Source organism: Daktulosphaira vitifoliae, unplaced genomic scaffold (assembly GCF_025091365.1).
Source record: "Daktulosphaira vitifoliae isolate Bord-2020 unplaced genomic scaffold, ASM2509136v1 Scaffold_5, whole genome shotgun sequence".
In the NCBI taxonomy this organism is placed as follows: domain Eukaryota; kingdom Metazoa; phylum Arthropoda; class Insecta; order Hemiptera; family Phylloxeridae; genus Daktulosphaira; species Daktulosphaira vitifoliae.
The window spans coordinates 18832504-18855811 of record NW_026099576.1 but is presented as its reverse complement, the minus strand read 5'-3'; the positions used below and the strand labels follow the sequence as shown (position 1 = coordinate 18855811).

General features: G+C 27.4%; 2 protein-coding genes and 1 long non-coding RNA gene across 3 annotated transcripts; 1 reads left to right on the top strand and 2 right to left on the bottom strand.

The window, feature by feature from the left end:
- Nucleotides 1–115: 115 nt before the first annotated feature.
- Nucleotides 116–2536, top strand: LOC126907640 (eukaryotic translation initiation factor 3 subunit M). Its single transcript, XM_050689071.1, has 6 exons — nucleotides 116–317; nucleotides 583–860; nucleotides 917–1135; nucleotides 1193–1458; nucleotides 2042–2185; nucleotides 2248–2536. Exons 1-6 carry the CDS (start codon nucleotides 273–275, stop codon nucleotides 2442–2444), a joined length of 1149 nt encoding a protein of 382 aa, XP_050545028.1. The 5' UTR covers nucleotides 116–272; the 3' UTR covers nucleotides 2445–2536.
- Nucleotides 2242–23278, bottom strand: LOC126907615 (rho GTPase-activating protein 26). The gene is made up of 23 exons (XM_050689016.1): nucleotides 23113–23278; nucleotides 22849–23029; nucleotides 14662–14819; nucleotides 13876–13947; nucleotides 13685–13786; nucleotides 13043–13153; nucleotides 12480–12584; nucleotides 12324–12398; nucleotides 12174–12243; nucleotides 12047–12109; nucleotides 11888–11988; nucleotides 11737–11831; nucleotides 11588–11669; nucleotides 11404–11512; nucleotides 11099–11335; nucleotides 10939–11044; nucleotides 10708–10867; nucleotides 10535–10648; nucleotides 10368–10472; nucleotides 9196–9482; nucleotides 8965–9027; nucleotides 3284–3363; nucleotides 2242–3214 (listed from the first exon to the last, which is right to left on the bottom strand). The coding sequence occupies exons 2-23, from the start codon at nucleotides 23006–23008 to the stop codon at nucleotides 3123–3125; spliced, it is 2547 nt and encodes an 848-aa protein (XP_050544973.1). The 5' UTR covers nucleotides 23009–23029; nucleotides 23113–23278; the 3' UTR covers nucleotides 2242–3122.
- LOC126907661 (uncharacterized) lies at nucleotides 5186–8958 on the bottom strand. The gene is made up of 2 exons (XR_007704581.1): nucleotides 6420–8958; nucleotides 5186–6345 (listed from the first exon to the last, which is right to left on the bottom strand). It is a non-coding gene; the product is annotated as an uncharacterized LOC126907661 (long non-coding RNA).
- Nucleotides 23279–23308: the final 30 nt, after the last annotated feature.

Sequence of the window (23308 nt, the reverse complement as noted above, 5' to 3'; positions counted from 1 at the left end):
AAAATACCATAATTCGCAATAACAATTATTATTAAATTAATATATCAACGCGTGTATAGAATTATCATATTGTTATCATTTAATTGAGGTTAGAAAACGAAATAGTTTCGTAAACAAATAGCACAATTATATCATGATTCATAACCAAAAATATTTTTTAAGAAAACAAATCTAATCAACTCGGTGTCGCTGAGAGGTGTAAAAGTTCTGAAATTCTATCTTTAAGGGAATATTAGTGATTTTGGAATTATTTGTAGAATTTATACATCATTATGGCTGGTCCTCCAACATTTATTGAATTATCTCGCGAAGAACAGGTAAAGACTACCTACAATGTACAGTTATGAATAATTAATTGTAATGTTTCTATATATTTATTGTTTTTATTCCTACTAAAAAATTATAACATATAATATTTATAAGTGCGGTTTACAGTGGAAAAAATAAAATAATAATAGGATTAAAAAGTTATTAATTATTATTTAATAATATTCCCTTAAACCCAGGTTCAAACTTAAATTATTTACTAGATAGATAAGTTAATGAAATTAAATACCGTATAAAAATTTTCATTAAATTTAGGCTGTGGAATTAAGATCATATTTACGTAGTATTGGTGCCACTTTACAAGAAAAAAATCCTGAAAATATTGATGATGATATGCAAGAAATTATATCTAAATGTGATGTTTGTTTAAAATCAGATTTGTCTGATGCTGATATTGAAAGTTTTCTATGTTCAATTGTTTCTGTAATTATTGGTATTGGTACATTGGAAATAGAGAGTAAATTAGTTACTTTATTCAGTCAAAAATTATCAAAATCTGATGAAGAACGATACAGTGTTACTATTTTAAAAACGTAATTTATTTTTATTATTATAAATTATATTTTTTTTAACTTAATTTTTTTCTTAGTTTATGGTTACTGTATGGAACTGTTGATCCAAAATTACCAGCTCGTTTTCAATTGTACACTGATATAATTGAAGTTGCTAAACGGACTAAACAACTTTTATTAGTTTATGAAGGAATTGACAAATTAAATAAATCACTTCTTTCTATAACCCATACAAAAAAGCAAAAGCAAACTCTTCTTAGGCAATTGCATAGTGCTTTAATAGAAAATAGTCACAGGTATTTATTTTAATAATTTTTCTAAAACTACATCAGTTAATATAACTGTATTTTTAGTGAATTGGCAGCAGAAGTTATGGTTGAACTTCTTCGAAATTATACTGCTGATGATGGAAAACAAGCTAAAGATGATGCTAAAAGATGTATTGTTTCTGCAATTGCTGATCCAAAAACATTTTTATTTGAACCATTGCTGAGTTTGGCTCCTGTTGTTACTTTACAAAACACTCCTATTTATGAATTGTTAAATATATTTGTGTCTGGTAGTTTAACTAACTACTTAGATTTTTATAAAGGCCATAAAGATTTAATTAAATCATTAGGTAGTGTATTTAAAATTTGTATTTTATCAGTTTAAGTTTTAAGTAGTTCAATATTAAATAACAAATATAAAAATCATTATTAACCTCTTCCCTAATTTTTTTTCCAAATGGCCATGCTGATAACGATTAAATATTGTAATTTTATTTAAAAAATGACTTATTTATGATTATATAATCATATTATTATTTTTTATATTTCATCAATATATATCAAAAATCTTTTATTTAAAAGAATATTTTTGCAATATGTCAAATTCAGCCAGATGAGAACTAAGTCAAATTTTAACATAAAATAATTTTTTATATTCAATTGTTTATAGTCAATTTTTATATTGATAAGTAATACACTTTTTGAGATTATCATATGTATTTTAAAAATTTTCTGAAGATTATAATTTATTTTATTGTTTTTAGAATTTAGTTATATTTAAGAAAATATTTTTAGTAATTCTTTAATAATATACTAAACATTAATGATTAATTATAATATTTTAATTATTTTAGAATTATCATAATTATTTTATTATTTTAAATCGCCGAGAATTATGTTCTTTGAATTGGCTAATAAATAATTTTTTTTTAGGACTGGACCACCAAGCAAATATTCACAAAATGAAATTATTAACTGTTATGAGTTTAGCAGAAGATTCAAGCATTATATCATTTGAAACAATTCAACAACAAGTACAAATAACTTTGGATCAAGTTGAGCCATTTTTGCTTGAATGTAAGTTGTAATATTATAATTGTAAATTACAATTGTAATAAATAATAAATTATAAATTTTAGTATTTGGAACTAAGCTTGTGCGTGGTCGTATGGATCAAGCAGCAAAAAAAGTTAATATTTCAAGTACAATGTATCGAACATTCAGTAAACAACGTTGGCAAATGCTTAGAGATTCATTCTTTAGTTGGAGATCATGTCTTAGTGTTATTGAAGAAGGAATGAAAACAGTTGTGTCAAATTCCCAGTCATCAATATAAAAAAAAATTTTGTGTAAGATATGTCAAATTAAATTGACATTTATTATTAATATTTAAATAAAGAAAAATAAACTATTTAATATTAATGGAAATTTTGCGTTTCAGTCATAATATATTACACAGTAAATATATTTATTATATGAACTATGATTAATAGTGATAAATACATCACACAATACAAAAATATTTAATTTATAATTTAAAATCAGAACATAATGGTAAGATTATATGGCTAAAAAAGGGGGAAAAATTACTAGTTAATAATAGTGAAAAATCAGATAGTTATGCAAAGATCATAAAGATATTGTCAATAAAAAAAAACAGCATATTGGGCCGAGAAAAAGTAAATTGTTAACTTAATAGGTAATACCAATAGTTCTTAAAAAAAAAAAAAAAAAATTTGAGATCAATTAATATTACTTTAGTGATGTACAAATGCATTGTAAAGATAAAATAAATTAATTAAAAGATCAATAATTGATAAGATATTATTTAAATGTTCTTTGGTAACTCTGTTCATTAGTGCGCACATTAACAAATGATTTGTAGGCCCAATAAAATAACAAAAAGAAATAACAAAGAAATGAAACAAATATACACTTTTTTTGTACTGAAGCATTGAATGTTAAACTTGTTCACTTATAAAAAGTAACTTATATTTGGTATGAATGTGTCTTTTCATGGCAAAAGCTCAACATAGTTTTCTGGAACTAACCCTGTTTTGCCATTTAATGTTCCTTCAAGCCAACCTGGTTCACAAGAGGGTCGAACTAAAATACAAGTGTTGTTTTAAATGTTTACATTTTTATAAACTAATGAATTTTGTATTAAAATTATACCATTTGTGATAATTTGGTTTGGTTCAAAAGACAATTCACCATCATTTTCCCCAAGACAGGCATATAAAGTACGAACTCTTCTAAAAAAAGAAAAAGAAAAAAAAATTGTTACACACAATGTGTGTAACATTTTATACTTTATATTATTATAATTATAATTGAAATATAGTTATGGTTGTATAATATATAACTATAAATTGCATATTATTTAATTACTAAAAACAAAAAATGCACTAAAATATCTATGAAGTCATAAGCAGTATACTAAAGCTATAATTACAATTGATTACAAAAAAATAACAAATATCAAAAGAAATGATTAGAAATCAAATCTTGCCCATGTGCATTCTTATGGGAGATCAAGCTAGTTAAGGGATACATAAATTTATGTGGTAGATTTCCACCACATCAACATTATGTGTAATAGGTGATGTGCATAATAATGTGCAAGGAGGGTATCTTTGTAATGTTGATGACCGTTTGAACTATGTAATGTAAATCATTTTTTTAAACGTTATCATTTTCCAAAAATAATAACTTCACACTTTGTTAGAACTGATAGCTATTGCTTAAAGAAATAATGGCAGATTGCCTATTTCCATTGTTTTACAAAATTGACTTCCCTTCGTTTTAATGCTAAATCAAATTTCCAGATAGATAAATTAAAAAACAATACCCAACTAATACCATTTTGGTTTGGTCGGGTAAATTTTTATTTTTTAAATTTAAAAACATATTTGTGTAATATTATTAAAACTGTATGTGGAGATTTAAAAGGAATTCATCAGAATACTGTGTTCAGAATTAATAAAGGGATTTAATAATCTTCATTTTAATTTTTCATTAGATAGGCACTAAAATGAGAGAGTATGTTAAAAATTACAGATGATTTTATCAGATTAGATGCAACTTCATAAAACATGGGCTGAAAAATCCCGGATCTAACACATAGAGGGCGCTAGTATTTTGGAATTAATCTCATTTTTAATTGGTGAAGTTGCGTGAGTTAGCTGACATCATAAAGATATCAAAAGAACGCGTTGACTTTATATTGCATGAGCATTTGTCCACGAGAAAGCTCTGTTCAAAGTGGGTGCCGCGTTTGCTCACTGTTGAGCAAAAACAACGTGTTGATGATTCTAAGCGGTGTTTGGCCATGTTCAAACGCAATAAACCAGAATTTTTGCATCGATACGTCACAATGGACGAAACATAGATCCATAACTTCACTCCAGAATCAAAAAGATCGTCATCTGAGTGGACAGTAACCGGTGAACCTCGTCCAAAGCGCCCGAAAGCACAATAATCAGCTGAAAAGGTTATGGCGTCAGTATTTTGGGATAAGCAAGGTATAATATTCATTGACTACCCTGATAAGGAAAATACTATTAACAGTCAATATTATATAGCATTATTGAAGCGTTCGAAGGCCGAAATTACAAATAAATGACCGCATATGGCAAAAAAAAAAAAATGTTTGTTTCTTCAAGACAACGCGTTGTGTCACAATTCAAAAAATACAATGGCAAAACTACGTGAATTAAAGATCGAATTGCTTTCTCATCCACCATATTCTCCAGATTTAACTCCCAGTGACAACTGGCTGTTTTCAGATTTTATTAGTGATAAACCGGGCTATAGCTCATATGCTTCACGTAGTTTATCGAAAAAAACAAGTAAAAGAAATAGAAAAAATTTTAATAAAACTTGCGCCAAAAATTTATAAACCATCTCCAATAACTGCCAATGGTGTTAAAAATATCAACGATTTTCTAATTTAACTCGCGAAGAAGCCATTGGTCATGAGCAACAGTTAGAAACTATTGCTAACGGCGATATTAAAATTAAGACTGGCGATGAACACCAGTTCAGACGTACTCTAAAAGTACTTGAAAAAAATAAAATTGAGTATCACAGTTATCAATTAAAAATAAAAAAGTTTCGTATTGTAATCAGAGGATTACACACTGACACTGAAGTATGTGAAATTAAAAGAGCCCAAGCAGATAATGGCCATTATGCAAGTGATGTCACTAACATCCAAAGTAGGAGAAAAATAAATCCTAGTGACAAAAATAGTGAAAAATAATAAAATTACCGTTATTTTTTGTAGACCTAGATCCTCGAGATAACAATAAAGATATATACGACTTAAATAGTTTATGTTATCATAAAATAAAAGTAGAACCTCCGAAGAAAAAAAGAAGGAGTACCACAGTGTAAAAATTTCCAAGCCTTTGAACATACTCAAAATTATTGTCACAAAAAATCTATCTGTGTAAAATGTGGCGAAGAACATAAAACAGAAGATTGACCAAAACCGAAAAAATCGAAATCGAATTCGCCAATTGCGGAGAAACCTACGCCGCAAATTGGAAAGGCTGTTCAGCTTACAAGAAAGCAGAAGAAAAAAAACACCGCAGTGCAACGTTTTCAACAGAAACCGGCTAAAACTGTTACATCGGTTGTTTCCTAGGCTAAAATAGTTAGTAGTTCTAATGGAAATTTTATCAGCCCTTACAAATATAACAAGTAGACTTGATAAGGTAGAAAGTAACCAGTTTAAGTCTAACAATCAAAACAAAAAGAAGAAATGAATCATACATTACGTATCATAGCTTGTACACAATGGGCTAGTATAGTGTAAACAAGAACTCGAAGAATTTTAAAGTAATGAGAACATTGACATAGCTCTTATTTCAGAAATACATTTCACCCCATGGACTTTTTTGAAAATAAAAAATTACAATATCTATACTACCTTACGATCAAGCAGTAGAGCACGTGGTGGTACAGCAGTTATTATAAAACAATGCATAAAGCATTTTGAGCTTGAAAAGTATTCAACAATGCACATACAAGTAACAAATGTCAGAGTCATTAATGAGAGTAATGATTTCTTAGTTTTGGCAATTTATTTTCCACTTCAAGGTGGCGCCGACTTCAATAAATTCAATGAGTTTTTCCAAACTCTTGGCAACTGTTTTATTGTTTTATTATATATATTGTAGGTGGTGATTATAACGCCAAACATACCCATTACGGATCAAGATTTATTACCCCTAAAGGACGTGCACCATTAAAATCAGCTAATTACAACAAAGCTGAGTTTATTTCTACTAGAAAACCAACTTACTGCCCAAGTGACTCAAATAAAAATCCTGATCTTTTACACTTCTTCGTAATTAAAGGTATCTCTTCTAATTATGTTCAAGCAGAAGAGCTGGTAGACTTGTCGTATGATCACATTCCTGTGTTATTGACAATAAGTTCGAATGTCATATTAAAAAAGCGGAAAATTTTCATCACAAATAAACAGACAGACTGGGATATTTTCAGAATGCCCTAGAAAAAACTATCACACTTTCCGTACAGTTGAAAACAGCAAGTGACATAGAAACAGTAGTACATAAACTAACTAATGATATTGTCAAAGCGGCAAAAAAAGCTACTTTAGAAACCTGTAAAGACAGATATCACGAGACAACTTATCCAGTGGAAATAAAAGAACTTATTAAGTAAAAACGCAGAGCTAGAAGAAAACGGTACACTACCCATCATTTAGCAGATAAAACTGAATGGAATCGTTTATGCAAAGCACTATCAGGCACGTAGACATGGGTGGGCTTGGCTCCCCTTAGATTTAATATGACTTAGGGTCGGCCCCCCCCCCACAATTTAAAATTCAATTATTTTTACGAATTATCAAAAACGTGCTAGGCCTTATTTACATTGAAATTATTATTGATTTGTGATTATTATTGGGTAATACAGTTATTATTATAGCTGTATTTTCATTTTTATATTCATAGAAAACGTTATTTGAAAAAGATAACGTTCTAGACGTAATAATAAATGGAATAGCAGTTACTCCAAACGAGATGTAGGTAAATTTTTTTTAACTCTGGTCCAACAAATGATAACAAACTACCATGTATCTGCATTGATTAGAATCTAGTTCAAAATTCGATAGAGTAATACTCTATGAAAATTTTTTTGATAAATCTTATCTTTAATCTGTTTCTTTTTTTATAATTTAGTTGTTACAATAGGTAATTTATTTGTTTTTGTTAATTTGTTATTTGCATGGTTTAAATAATAGTAATAAAAATATGACTAAAAAAAAGCAGGAATTGTTTTTAATTTTAAATAAAATAAATTTTACATTGTTTATAATTTATATTTATTTTAAAAATTATTTATAACTTATTTGTTATTAGTATTTAGGTGTAAATTATTTTTTCTTAATAGCTTAAAAGTTGAAAAATTAAATCAGCTTATGTTCACATCATTATTTTATTAATTTTTCACAATATGAAAAATTCATCCCGATAGTGAAGATGAAAGTATTTTTTTTTTTTTATTACAGGTACTATCCATTTTTTATAATACTGTATTAATTAGTATACTTTATACGAAAACAATTTGTTTTTAACCAACCAATGGTAAAATTTTGAACTTGTAAGATTCATAGTAGGGATACTGTCTAAGGAGTGGACGGAGCCCCCCCACAATCTTTTCATAGGGAACAAATTATAGAAAATGATACAAGGGCCCAAAATTGTTGGCACCTCCAATAAACATTTTCTGGCTACGTGCCTGAGCACTATGTGAGAAAATCAAAGAAGTTAAAAACGAAACATATTTAAGTCATATTTAAGCGGACTATCTACTACAGTTTTTAGCAATTATTCTTTATGAAAAACTACAAGAAAAATTAAAAGACCTCGAGCTTATGTACCTCCTATTCGTAAGGAAGATGGTACGTGGGCGCGTACTGATTTGGACAAAGCAGAAGCATATGCACTTCATTTAGAACATGTTATTCAACCGAACGACATATAATCCCACAAAGAGATTCGGCTAAATATCTGTGAATGCACCTTGACTGCCGCCTCATCTGGAAACATCATGTACGCCAGAAAAGACTGCAGATAAAGAATAAAATGCGCGGACTCTATTGGTTAGTTGGAAAAAATTCTGAGCTATCACTAGAGAACGTCTGTTATACGTAGCGATCGTAAAACCTTATAGAATTCAACAATTGTGGGTGGTGCCAGTAAGTCCAACATAGATGTTATACAACGTTGTCGAAATAACGCAAGTCGTACAATCGTCGCGGCTACAGATTCGATAGAAATGAAGTAATTCATCGAGATATGATGTAACCAACCGTAGCAGATGAAGTCACTAGGTCTGCACGTAAGCATATAATAAGGTTGGAAAACCATGAAAATATAGCGGCAATTCATTCAACTATTCGACAATTCCAATGACCTAAGACGTTTAAAACGCGTCAAGCCATATGACTTAGTTTAAATTTATAAATATTTACTTTACAGTTTAAATATTATTATTTATTATTATTAGACTAAGTTAGGGACCACTTCAATGGAAGTGTAAATCCCATTAGTAAAATCGTATATTAATAATTTTGATAATGATTTAATTGCATTGATTAAGATTTATGATTGTCTCAATAAAAAGTACCGTAGGGTTATAAAAAAAAAAAATTTGAATCTGAAACAAACTATTTCACACACATTAATGAACTACTATATAAATTAAATATATTGTTACATTAATTATAAATTGTTGTAATGTCAAAAAATAAAATAAAATAAAACTATAAAAAAAAGCTTCTAGTGAAATGTAATAAAGTTGATTAAAAAATAATTAACCTTAATGTTAAGAGCGATGGAGGACTTGTGCGACCACCAATTAGTGACATTAAATGATTGCCACTTATTTTCCAAAACCAGAAAATAAAAATAAAATATTAGTGTTTTATACTAAGTAATGATAAATGATTATTGTTAGTTTACATGAAAAATTTTTCATTACTAATTTTTTAAATAATATTAATTAATATATTAGTATGATCAAATAACAAAAATTTTATTTCAACTTACACAGTGTCTTGAGGTCTATAACTTGAAGCATAATGCACACCCATTTTAATGCTTCTTTTGGACTTTTGAGGTGCTCTTGAAAGTTGTACAGGAGGATTTTCTAAAGAATACACTGAACATACTGATTCATTTGAACTACTGGAACTAGAATTAGTTGTATTTTGAGAGTCGGCAGAATAATAATAATTTTTATTTGGACTTGAATGAACTATTGGTTTACTATATGTAGTAAGTGTATGTATGTTAGATTCTGACATGGCAGTTGAAGTAGATGACGTGAGACTCGACTAATAAAATACAAATTTTAAAAACCTTTAGTTTAATTTACAACAATAACTGCAATTAACAATTATTGATATAAATGTACTAATATAAGAATACATTTAAAATATTTCAAAAAACTATTTTTTACTTAGATAAAAAGGAATATTTTAATGTAACTTATACTCTTTAACATTATAACTAAAAATAATAATAGATTATAGATTTTATGTTTGAATTAAACATTTTTTTATTTAGAATTTACAAAAAAAAAATTAGTCAGTACAGACAACTTATATATAATATAATATATTATATAATATTATATATAATACATGTGAGCAAAACAAAATACTGTAACAGCAATCAATACAATAATGCAGTGATAATAAAAACAATAAACGAGAGATTGATTTTAAAAATAACAAAGTGGTATATGTTTCTTTTAATCAAAACAAAAGTGAAATTGAATGACAAAATTAATGTTTAATGCTAAAAGTGGTAAATCGTTGTTTTTGTAAGGTTTATTTAAATTTACAATTATTATTATGAAATCTTAATTACTAAAGGAAAAGGAAAAAACAATGTCACACAAAGTAGTATATTTAACAGTATGGAAAAATTAAAATTTTTAAGAGCAAGTCTTTCTTTAGAAGTTAATTTCCTATTCTAGAGAAAATGATATATTTGTTTTATATAGTATTTGGGAATATTTATTTAAGGCTAGTAAAATAAATTTAACACTAAATTTTATGGTACTTTTTTTGGAACTTTAGTTTTTTTTGATTTATCAAAAATTATAAATTTCCTTATGTATTACATTATTAATGTTTAATTGATACAAGATGTATGGAAATAACTTTTTTAATGGCCTTAAATCTGTAATAAAATTAAAAATATAAATAACTTACTCTATTAGGATTAGATATTGGTGTATTATGAGATGAAATATTTGGAGATACATTTTGTAAACTTGTACTAAGCATTGGTCCATCATAATATGATTTTATAATCGCCTTAAAAGAAAATAATATTTGATTTATAATTTATTTCTTATATTTTCAAAATCAATACTTACATGAGTAACTACTGGAGTAATAGGTAAATACTTCAGTTTTTGTGATGATGAAGGTTGTTGTGGTCCTGGTACAGGTTCATATTCCATTTCTAAATCAGGTTCGTTTTTAAACAACTAAAAAAAAAAATAAGTTAAAATTATGACATGAATATGCATTAGTTCTAAAGTATTACTTTTGTGAAGTTTTCAATAAGAATTTCAACTACTACATTACAAAATTTAATATCCATTATAGCAGCAACAGTTTCTCGTTCAGGCCTCATAAGTGTTGGTCCAAAACATACAGCAATATTACTAACGGTCATTAAATTTTGATCGCTGTGAGTTACAACACTAACATAACATTTTAAATAAGTTACAAAAAATGCTTCATACTTTTAATCAAATTTTGTAGAATTTCTTACTTGCACAAATGTTTTAATAGAACTTCCAACATACTGAAATTTGGTTTAGGTATTTTATGTAGTAATATATGGACATCATTTATTCTTTTTAACCTAACCTCCTGTTCTAAAAATGTAGAATAATTATGAACTGTTAATTAATTTTTAATTTATAACTTACTAGCAGCAGAAATAAATGAATTATGATACTTAAAAGTCATAAGTGGTTCAGGCAAATTTCTTAAAAATAATTTTAGAGCACTGGTAATTGTCTTGGTTTCCCATTCAATAGTATCATCAAGAAAATTAAGTGAATTCAAGCAATTTGTTGTTTTTCGACGGTCTAATCCCATTGCTAATAGTTTTTGAATTTTAGAACTTACTCCACCAACTCTGTACAAACCTTGTTCATCTAAGCCTTATTATAATATTTAAAATTACAAGTTAAAAATGCATACTAGACATCAATATTTTAAAATTTCTTACCACGTGATTCAATAGCTTGAATACATTTGTTAACAAAATTAAAGCCAGCATCATCCAAAAATATATTGTTATCACTATTTAAAGAACTGATAGATGGTACTCCATATTCCTGTAAAAAATAATCAGTCAATTGATCAATAATTAAGTTAGTTTTGAGGTGTAGATAATAATATATTTATATTACAGGTTCTTTGCCATCCATGACATCCATCCATAATTTTCGATCTTCTTCTGATAATGCTTGAAATGTATAAATAACTCCAGGTCTAATTATAATCATTACAATTTAAAGTTTATAATTATAAATAAATTATAAAAATTAACAATACTTACTTATCATCACTGTAAAGATCAAAACAAAACCTTTTATCAATAGAATCTGACATTCTTCGAATACATGAAGAAATTATCATTTTTTCAGATGTGTTCTATATTTTCAAAAATTATTAGATATTAAAATAAAAAATATCATAAAAAAACTTACAAATTTTCCATTAAGTTGATTAAATGTTATCATTTCAAATTCTTTGGTTTCCCTATGGTAAATGCAATAATGTTTGGTCCACGTAGTTGTACTTAAAGCATCTAAAAGTATTTTTTTTTAATTTTTCTCTAATTCAATATTAACTTTAATTAATTTTACCTCCTAATGATTTATTTTGTAACCATTTTGTGGCTTTTTCAGTATTTTTAAATCCTGGTAATTCTAAAATGTTTTTTTAATTATAAAGGTAAATAGATTAGATATTACTAATCTAAAATTTACTTACTTTTTTCTAGAAGAAACAAGTAGCCCTCTCTAGTTACTTTTTGACTACTAGTGTTAGTTTCTAAGAATTTCTAAAAATAAATGATTAGTTTTTTTTTTAAATTAGGTTAGCATTGAAAAAATGTTAAGTAATTCAAACAAGAAAACTTACAGATTGTCTCATTTCAAGCATTTTTCTCATAAGAGATTCAGTTTTATCTCGAGTTTCGTTAAAATTATCTCTAGTCTGATATTAGTAGCAAAACAAACACACAAACACATAAAAAATTTGAAAAATTGTTAAAAATTAGAAATTTTAATATATTACTTTTTGAATTCGAAATTGTAGTTCTCGCATATAAGGCTTAAAGTCTTCATTAACTTCATGTCCTTCATGGTAAAAAGTCAGCCAACTTAACATAAAGCCTAACATCTGAAATATTATAAAATTTATTATTCATATTATATTATAGAATAATAGAATAAATACATTTTTCCATAAAATAAAGCATAAAAAAAATTATAGATTACTTTAAATAAAACAGGCTGTCTTTTTTATAGTGATGTAAGAGTTAAACATAAAGTCATTACTTATTCTCCAAAAAGATACTAAAAGAAACTTATAATTTTTCTCTAATCTACTTTTAATGAAAAATTATTAAAGCTCTTTATTTCTTAAGTAAAATTTCACATAAATACTATATGTTTGGCTGTCAAAGCCAAAGTAAAACGATACACTGGCTTTACTAGACTTTATGCTTGGAATGAGTTAAGGACCTTTTTATTTGCTTTTCATATACTCTTATTAGCACCAAGTCTACTCTGTTTAATGGGGGCTATAGCATCTTTGACTAAAATATTGATATAATAATAGAAATGAATATTTCTTACGGTTTCAACAAATTCAAATTTTTTCCTTTCTTGCACTTCTTGAAGTAAAAAAACATATTCTAAACTTGCTTGGCAAAAATGCCTCTGTTCCATTTCTAATGTTGCATCTGCCTAAAAATATTTAAAATTAAATAATATTAAATATCAAACTAAAAATTAACTGTTTAAACCTTATATCTATACAAACAAAAAATAGCAAAATTTTTGTAAAAATTAATTACAACAAATTATTGTAAAATTTAACAAATTCGTATTGAAGCGTTTTTTTTTATGACTGTAATGTCAATTATAATTTATACATGACCTCACTATGATGGGGTTTTTTTTTTAGTTTTAAATTAAATTTAATTCAATATTTGTTTGGAAATTCATAATTTCTTCTGTTTTTGTTATTGAGATACACAATTATATCATCCACAATTACTTTATTATTTTGCTTATCAAAAAAATTCTCTACATCGCTTTTTTTTTTTTAATGAGCTAAAAATAAAGGCTTTAACTATGTAATTTATATTATTAGATAGTTAGCTAGTGTTTTCTTCAGTACTTAAAACCTGCCACCTGGCATGTACACTTAGTCCCCTCTAAATACAACCCTAAATATGATTAATGTCATTTTAAAAACTCAAATATTATATACACCTCTTGGAGAACAGAATCTTGTTTTTTTGTAGAAAGATTTAAATGTCTCTCTTGACTTTGGCAAAATTTTGCAGTTTGTTTTTCAAATTTTTTTTTTCCCTCCTAAAATAAAAAAAATAATAATTGTACTCTAAACTAACACATTTTATTACTCAATTATTAATTATTAGATAATAAAAAAAAATAATTACTTTTACTCCACCAATATGTTCTTTCCTAAAATTTTCAAGAGGGATTATAAATTGGTCATAAGCTCTAGCCAACTGAAAATAATGAAAAAAATAAAAATAATAATTTTACAAGCATTGAAATGTTTTAAATGTTACTTAAATAATGGTAAATCATTTTTTTTAATAATAATTATTTTAAAGCTAAAGTATTATATTAGACACCGAGCAGTTCTCTTAATTTAAATTAACCTTTCTTGGTATACCGTAAAATATAATAAATTAATATAAAATCATAAATTAAATTATAAAGGAAAGTAGAAAATCTTGCATTAAATCTAAAATTTTATAAAAAATTATTGGATCATATGAATTTTATATTCTTATAAAAACTTATGAGAAATTAACTTAACTAATAAATAAAAAAAGGTACTATATATATATTTTTGGTTATACCATATGAAATTGCAATTGATCAAAAGATAAAATATGATTTATTATTACATTTCAAGTGAAAATATTTAATAAAGTTTTGAAGTATTTCTTTCTGATAAAACAAAATGATATTCTTCAGCATAGATTATAAAATAAAAATGAAGAAATCAAAAAGAATTTACTATTTTCTAGAATAAAAAAAACGTAATGGCAACATTATCTTAAATTCCGTGAGATTCATTCTTCTCAGTTAAGCCTCTACAATTCGTCATACTTTTTGTCGTCACACTTTCACTGGCATACAAGGTTATCAGCAGGCCTATAGTATCCAATATTCAATAATAACAAAAAGTATTTTATACGTCTTCGACTAACCATTCTATCTCTTTCGTCTTCAATGGACGAAATGAGACGACCAAATTCAGCTAGTGACCGTGTAATTACCAACTCATCATCTGTTTGGGTAGTGCCAATGCATTCGAAATCGAATTGTTGCAACGAACTGGAGACTAAACGTTGAGCTCGAGATAGATCTAAATAAATGAAAATAATATTTTATTAGGAAATATTTTTGTTATAATTAACAGTAACAAATAAAAAAATAAAGTAAAATAAACACATAATAGAATTAAAGCTTTATCAGCTTCACATCGAAGCTAAAAAAAAAATATTTCTTTTCAACGCATCACAATTCAATTGGATTTTTTGTACATAAAGACCTATAAAAATTAATTTTTAAAGAATATTCCATAAATATAAAATAACATTTACACGCAACTTTTTATGAAATTATTTATAGTCAAAATAATGTTGTATGATCTCAATGTAAAATAGATAATTGTTTTTTTATTTATTCAGTAACAATATATACGGCAATATCATTTAGTAGCATATTATTTATAAATGAGTCTATTAAGCTTAATAATATAAACTCACATTTTTTTATTTGAAAAAAAGCGGAACAAATAAGTTTGTGTCTTTGGTGACCATAGAAACTTAAATGTAAATCCACATCTACCTCTGAACAACAATTGAAATTACACAAATAGAAAAGAAATATGTAATTAAAAAACATACCACATAAGTAGGGGTAGGTCCAGTGGTAATAATCCCTTGGAACGAGTTGATCATATCGAAAAAAAGTCGTAAGCCAAAAATATTTATATCGGATCAAAACAATAAGGTTCAAACAATTAACTCATTTAAGTTGCCGTCCGAATAAAAACCACTTTTCTTAGCACCATTAATAGAAAAATATTCTAAATCCGCTCTAGTACATAAGTGTACAAAAAGAAAACATCAAATTTATAAAAACAACAGTTGACAATAGAAAAATGATCAAACCCTGTATCATGTGAAACTCTGAACGATGAAGAAGCGTAGCAACGATTTGGCCTTCCATGACAAATATGACTTAACACGTCACACTTTTTTATCTGAGCGGTTATCCCGCTGAGCTTTTCGAATATTCTTAGACTACATTCAAAAACAGCGGACGGATCGAGTGACGACGAAGCAGCCGCCGATTCTCTGAGCTTCGCCATTCACTGGTAACAGGTTAATGAAGAGGAACGGCATTTTGAAAAGCGAAAAGATGGGTTCGAGTAAATCACAAATATCCATGTCGATTTGATAAGCTGAATATCATTTGTTTTTAGGATATATATCTGTGTCACAGCTCTACTCGAGGACAGGGCCGGCCCAACAATTTACAGAAATAAGCTCCGCCCGTCCGGCCCATTGACTAGTTAATTAACTTTGGTTGATTCCAGGTCCGGCCTATTAGTTGAATATATTTTAAGCCCTTTAAGTCTAGCCCATTCGATTTTTTACCATATATATATATATATATATAAATATAATATAATAAATTAATTAATAAACTGCAGATATCATGATAATCAATAAGAAAATAGTCACAAGATTTTATATCGACTCGAGCCGAGTTCAGTCTAGACAAATTATTTCTAAGCCCGATCAGACCCAAACCAGTAACATAATTTTTATATTCGTACAAATCGGGTCCAACTGTTTTTATTATAAGCCCGACCCGGTTCGGGTCAACTGTGGATCGAGCCAGGTATGGGCTTGAACCGGAATAGACTGGTGCAATAGATAGAGAATTGGTTTATTTTTATNAATAGTCACAAGATTTTATATCGACTCGAGCCGAGTTCAGTCTAGACAAATTATTTCTAAGCCCGATCAGACCCAAACCAGTAACATAATTTTTATATTCGTACAAATCGGGTCCAACTGTTTTTATTATAAGCCCGACCCGGTTCGGGTCAACTGTGGATCGAGCCAGGTATGGGCTTGAACCGGAATAGACTGGTGCAATAGATAGAGAATTGGTTTATTTTTATATTAGTTTAACGGAGATTTGCAACTGCTGGACAAACATTGCGAAAGTGGGAGTGTGTTGAAGATCAGTGTTTTTTTTATGGCGGTATGTGAGTACCACAAATCATATTTCTCTACAAATGAGTTGATCAAACATTTGTATACTTTTTAAGTGTTTAAGATAAGTCTGTTCAATGCTCCGTCTGTCGTCAATTGTTGAGCTATTGATAAAGTTTTGTATCTTGTGAGTCCATGATAAACTTTTGGAATACATTGATTTTCGCAAAGTAAAAATGAAAAATCATAATCACAAAAAAATAATGAGAAACTAAATAATAATAAAAAAAACCCGTATCAAAATTTGTTTGAATTTTTTTTTTTGGCCTTTGTTAGTTATTTATAATTATTCTTTATACCTGATAAGGGTGACGTCAAATTTATTTTTTCAAATAGAAACATTAATAATTAATTAGCTTATAAAATAATCAAGAATATGACTGGTTGATAACAACTTTTGCGACAATATTTCAGAAATTTTAACATTTTTTTTTGAAATATTACAAGTGTACCATGTCGTTGGTAGAATATATTTATTTAACTTTAAACATATTAATATGTTTTGCTTTTAACAATTATAGTTAAAAAAAAAAACGTGGTAATAAAAAATGTATGTTTATTATATTATACATAATTAGGCATAAAAATGTTTTGCTTTTGGAACTTAAGCACCCTCAACTTCATAAAATCATTTGCGCCTATGGCACAGAGACAGTAAGATACATGGAGCAGCTGCTCTTGTAGTAACTCCCTCATAAAATAGGAACAAAACAAAGAAAATATTCGATATAATTTTTTTTAAATTTTATTAACGCCATTAATATTCCTAGTTTACGTATACATAATCAAATGTAAACATTCGTATTAATTTCACATATGAAATAAAAATAATTTTTGCTTTGTTAATTTTTAAACCAAAATCATTTTTTTTAACGTTTTAAAATGTTTTTAGCTTTGATCTGAAGCTGATTAGAAATTAATTTTTGATTTGTACGTGTTAGATAATTTTAATGTCTTTTTAAATATTTGTTAATTTAGAAATGAAAAATATCTTCTTAGCATTATATCAAAATTTAATTTAATTTTGAGACAATAAATGTTTGCAAATATTCAACAGTACTAATTATTAATATAACATTTTAATTTGGGTTAGTGAGATTTTTTTAAATTATCAGTTAAATTTTAATACAACATAATAGTTTTTATTTACGTTATTGTTTGCTTATATTTTTATAGGAAGGTTAAACTGAGTGAAAAACATTTTTATCACTTAAATTAATTTAAAAAATATACATNCATTGTATCGACGTAGAAACGCTGAGAATGGTGGCCACACATTCACGATGCGAATGTCAAATGCTATCGAAGTTGAAATCGATAATCAATGGGTGGTACCATACTCACCACTACTTTCAAAAACATACAAAGCTCATATAAATGTTGAGTTTTGTAGTTCTGTGAAGTCTATAAAATACATTTGCAAATACGTTAACAAAGGCAATGATTTGGCAGTATTCGAAGTTCAAAATGTAAATAAAAATGATGAAATAACACAGTACCAAATGGGTAGATATATCAGTAGTAATGAAGCTATCTGGCGCATATTTAGTTTTCCTGTACACGATAAAGAGCCAGCTGTGCAGCATCTTGCTGTACATCTTGAAAACGGACAACGTGTATATTTCACTAAAGAAAATATTTTCCAACGAGCACTTCAGCCACCGAAAACAACACTTACTGAATTTTTCACATTGTGTCAAAAAACCGATGTTTTTGGCCAGTTCGCACGCACACTATTGTATACAGAAGTTCCACGTTATTTTACATGGAACACATCAGGCAAAAAATGGGAGCCACGTAAGCAAGGTGAACCACATCCAACAATCCCCGGTGTATTAAAAGCCAAGACATTAGGACGACTTTACACAGTACATCCAAAACAACGTGAATGTTTCTTTTTACGTTTGTTGTTAATCAATGTTCCAGGACCCACATCTTTTGAATTTTTGCGCACCGTTAACGGTCGAGTGTTTAATTCATATCAAGATACATGTCGCGTATTGAAATTGCTGGAAGACGACAATCATTGGGATCTCACGCTTGCTGACGCAGCGTTAGTATCCACGCCAAATACCATTCGTCAACTGTTTGTAATTATTTTGACAACATGTTATCCAACACGATCATCGACTTTATGGGAAAAATACAAAAACTATATGACTGAAGATATTCTGCACCGAATAAGACAGACAACTCAAAATCAAGATCTAGATTACACGCCAGAAATGTATAACGAAGCATTAATGTTGATTGAGGATTCATGTATTCTAATTTCTAATTTACCACTTGCTCATTATGGTTTGCCGTCGCCTAATCGCCCGGCCATCGACTTGGTTAACACTGATGTTCTGCGAGAAAAACAATATAATAACGTTGAATTAGCTGCATTTGTTACAAATAATGAACCTCTAATGACAGCTCAACAAAAAAATATTTATACTCAAATTATGATGGCTGTTGATGCTAAACAAGGTGGCTTCTTTTTCTTAGATGCACCAGGTGGAACTGGTAAGACATTTTTAATATCTATTATCTTAGCAAAGATACGATCGCAAGGAAAAATTGCTCTAGCAATTGCAACGTCGGGCATTGCGGCCACTCTGTTAGATGGTGGGCGAACGGCACATTCAGCACTCAAGCTGCCATTAGACATTCATAATAAACCATATGCAATATGTAACATAAAAAAAATAAGCGGAATGGCTACAGTAATGCGAAACAGTTCGATAATTATTTGGGATGAATGTACAATGGCCCACAAACATGCATTGGAAGCATTGCATAGAACTTTACAAGATTTTAATGGCAATGACAAACTATTCGGTGGTGCTGTTTTACTATTGTCTGGTGATTTCCGACAGACATTGCCAGTTATTCNGTGGGAGTGTGTTGAAGATCAGTGTTTTTTTTATGGCGGTATGTGAGTACCACAAATCATATTTCTCTACAAATGAGTTGATCAAACATTTGTATACTTTTTAAGTGTTTAAGATAAGTCTGTTCAATGCTCCGTCTGTCGTCAATTGTTGAGCTATTGATAAAGTTTTGTATCTTGTGAGTCCATGATAAACTTTTGGAATACATTGATTTTCGCAAAGTAAAAATGAAAAATCATAATCACAAAAAAATAATGAGAAACTAAATAATAATAAAAAAAACCCGTATCAAAATTTGTTTGAATTTTTTTTTTTGGCCTTTGTTAGTTATTTATAATTATTCTTTATACCTGATAAGGGTGACGTCAAATTTATTTTTTCAAATAGAAACATTAATAATTAATTAGCTTATAAAATAATCAAGAATATGACTGGTTGATAACAACTTTTGCGACAATATTTCAGAAATTTTAACATTTTTTTTTGAAATATTACAAGTGTACCATGTCGTTGGTAGAATATATTTATTTAACTTTAAACATATTAATATGTTTTGCTTTTAACAATTATAGTTAAAAAAAAAAACGTGGTAATAAAAAATGTATGTTTATTATATTATACATAATTAGGCATAAAAATGTTTTGCTTTTGGAACTTAAGCACCCTCAACTTCATAAAATCATTTGCGCCTATGGCACAGAGACAGTAAGATACATGGAGCAGCTGCTCTTGTAGTAACTCCCTCATAAAATAGGAACAAAACAAAGAAAATATTCGATATAATTTTTTTTAAATTTTATTAACGCCATTAATATTCCTAGTTTACGTATACATAATCAAATGTAAACATTCGTATTAATTTCACATATGAAATAAAAATAATTTTTGCTTTGTTAATTTTTAAACCAAAATCATTTTTTTTAACGTTTTAAAATGTTTTTAGCTTTGATCTGAAGCTGATTAGAAATTAATTTTTGATTTGTACGTGTTAGATAATTTTAATGTCTTTTTAAATATTTGTTAATTTAGAAATGAAAAATATCTTCTTAGCATTATATCAAAATTTAATTTAATTTTGAGACAATAAATGTTTGCAAATATTCAACAGTACTAATTATTAATATAACATTTTAATTTGGGTTAGTGAGATTTTTTTAAATTATCAGTTAAATTTTAATACAACATAATAGTTTTTATTTACGTTATTGTTTGCTTATATTTTTATAGGAAGGTTAAACTGAGTGAAAAACATTTTTATCACTTAAATTAATTTAAAAAATATACATTTTTTAATAAAAAGCATATGAATGTGGTAAAAACAAATCAATTTGAAAACTAAATAAAATTTTATAATTTAGGTTTTTAAGCTTATTTTTTAGATATTTGTTTAATATTAGTATATTTTTTGCTTTGTTAAATAATATTGATAAACATTTTTTCAAACAAATATTTTACCTAATTTTTATTTAAAAAATTAGACAAAACTTAATATGCATAATAAATTTTATAAAGATATAGACCTATTAACAATCAATCAACAAATTGATCCTGAAGATAATTAAAAAAGTTTAATTAGAGATGTAACTTAATTTAAAATTTTTCAAATCTCACATAAAAATAAATTTTAATAACAGATATCTTTATTATTCTTCAAATATGGAATAAAACTATAGAATAAAACTAAGAATTCCTTTAAACAAATTTATTACTGATATAATGTAATGTTTTCAAAGAATTTAATAAATAGAATACTAGTAGTACAATTGTTTGCTGACGATATAGTGTTAATAGGAGAAAATTAATCAAAGGCTAGAGGTGTGCAGATCAGCTCTTGAAGAAAAGGGTTTAAGAATAAGTAGAAGTAAGACAGATTATATAGAGTACGAGTTTGACAAAGGAGAATACGAAGAAGGTGAAATGAGGAGATCAGTGAATATAGGCGAGGACGTGATTGGAAAGGTGGAAAATTTTAAGTATTTAGGGTAAGTTGTGCAAAAGAGCGGTGGTTTTGACAAGGATGTAAGACACAGGATAAAGTGAGGTTAGTTTAAGTGGAGAGAAGCGCCTGGCGTCTTATGTGATAAACGAATTCCAATGAGGCTGAATGGTAAATTCTAGAAGACTGTAGTGAGGCCTATGATGTATGGTTTAGAGTGTTGGGCGGTTGATAAGAAATAAGAGCAGAGAATGAGTGTAACAGAGATGAGAATACTTAGATGGATGAGTGGTGTTACTAGAGAAGATAGGATAAGGATTGAGCATATAAGAGAGGTGTAGCGTCAATTGTGGATAAGATGAGAGAAGAAACCGAATCTGTAAGAACAGTTAGAGAAACTAATGTTAAAGGAAGAAGAGGTAGAGGCAGACCAAAAAAGAGATGGAGGGATGCTATTGATTGTGATATGAAGACAGCTGATGTGGGAGATCGTGTTAAGTGAAAGTTTAGGAAAAGGGTGGCTGACCCCAGATATTTGGGATTAAGTCGAGGAAGAAGAAGAAGAAAAATATAAGTATAAATGTTGTGATTAGTGTGATAAACTTCTCAAATATTTTAACTTACAAACTTACTAAAATAACACAAAAGTATATGACCTTGTATTACAATTAGCATAACAATTAAACTTTGATTAACAGTCTTACAATTCAACAAAAACTAAAATGACAAATGCTTAGTATACAATAGGCTATGCATATTTAATGAATACTAACTACTTAGTTACAAGTAAAATTATAATATGTAGTCTATTAACTTTTATAAGTTATATAAAATATATGATTTTTTTCTACTGGGAATAATAAAAGTTAAAATAATTAAAAGTACTGCAAACTCAAAGTTAATTAGTTAAAAAAAAAAAAGTAAAAATTAATTTTCACTAAAATCAAACACAAAAAAAAGCCTTATATTGATATTTTTTTTATTAAAGAACACTTATTGAAAATCAAAGTACACCACATAATTTTCTCAACTTAGTATATTTTTCCTCTGACTATGGTTTTAATTTTTAATTAAACAATATCAAAAATAATACTATTTATACTACTGTAATTTCACTATAAACTTCTAGATATATAATAAAAGAAATATGAAAAAAAAAAAATACTTAAAAGTTAAATTATGATAAAATATTAATCATATTTACTCCTACAATAAATTTACATCAAAATTTGTCACCACTTTGTAGAAATTTTATATTTGTTAAATCATATTAAAATATATTTGACTTACTTTTTGCAGCATTCAGTAATTCCTTAAGTTCTTTAATGAGGCGTTTAATTTGACGGTTTGTTTTTTCCAAAACTTCTTCATGTTCATGTAGCTTTTGGCGAAAATATGGACTATCCGTGATGCAATCAGAAAATTCTAAAGGTTGTAATCCAATAACCATTTTAGCTTAATAAACTGTATACTGCAATAAAAAAAATAATAGATACAAAATATAGAAAATAAATTAAATAATAAACCAATTGATATAATTTTTTTAAATCTTACCAAACGCTTATGAAATTTTAACTATAAATATAAAAATGATTATGAATTTAATTATACTAAGTTACGAATAAAATAATAATAAATATTAAAAGTTAAATTAAAAAAATTAGACAGAAATTCAGCAAACGACTACTTGGCCTTATCGCGTCCAAATAAGTATTAAAATTTAAAAACAAGACACTGATAACCTATTAAC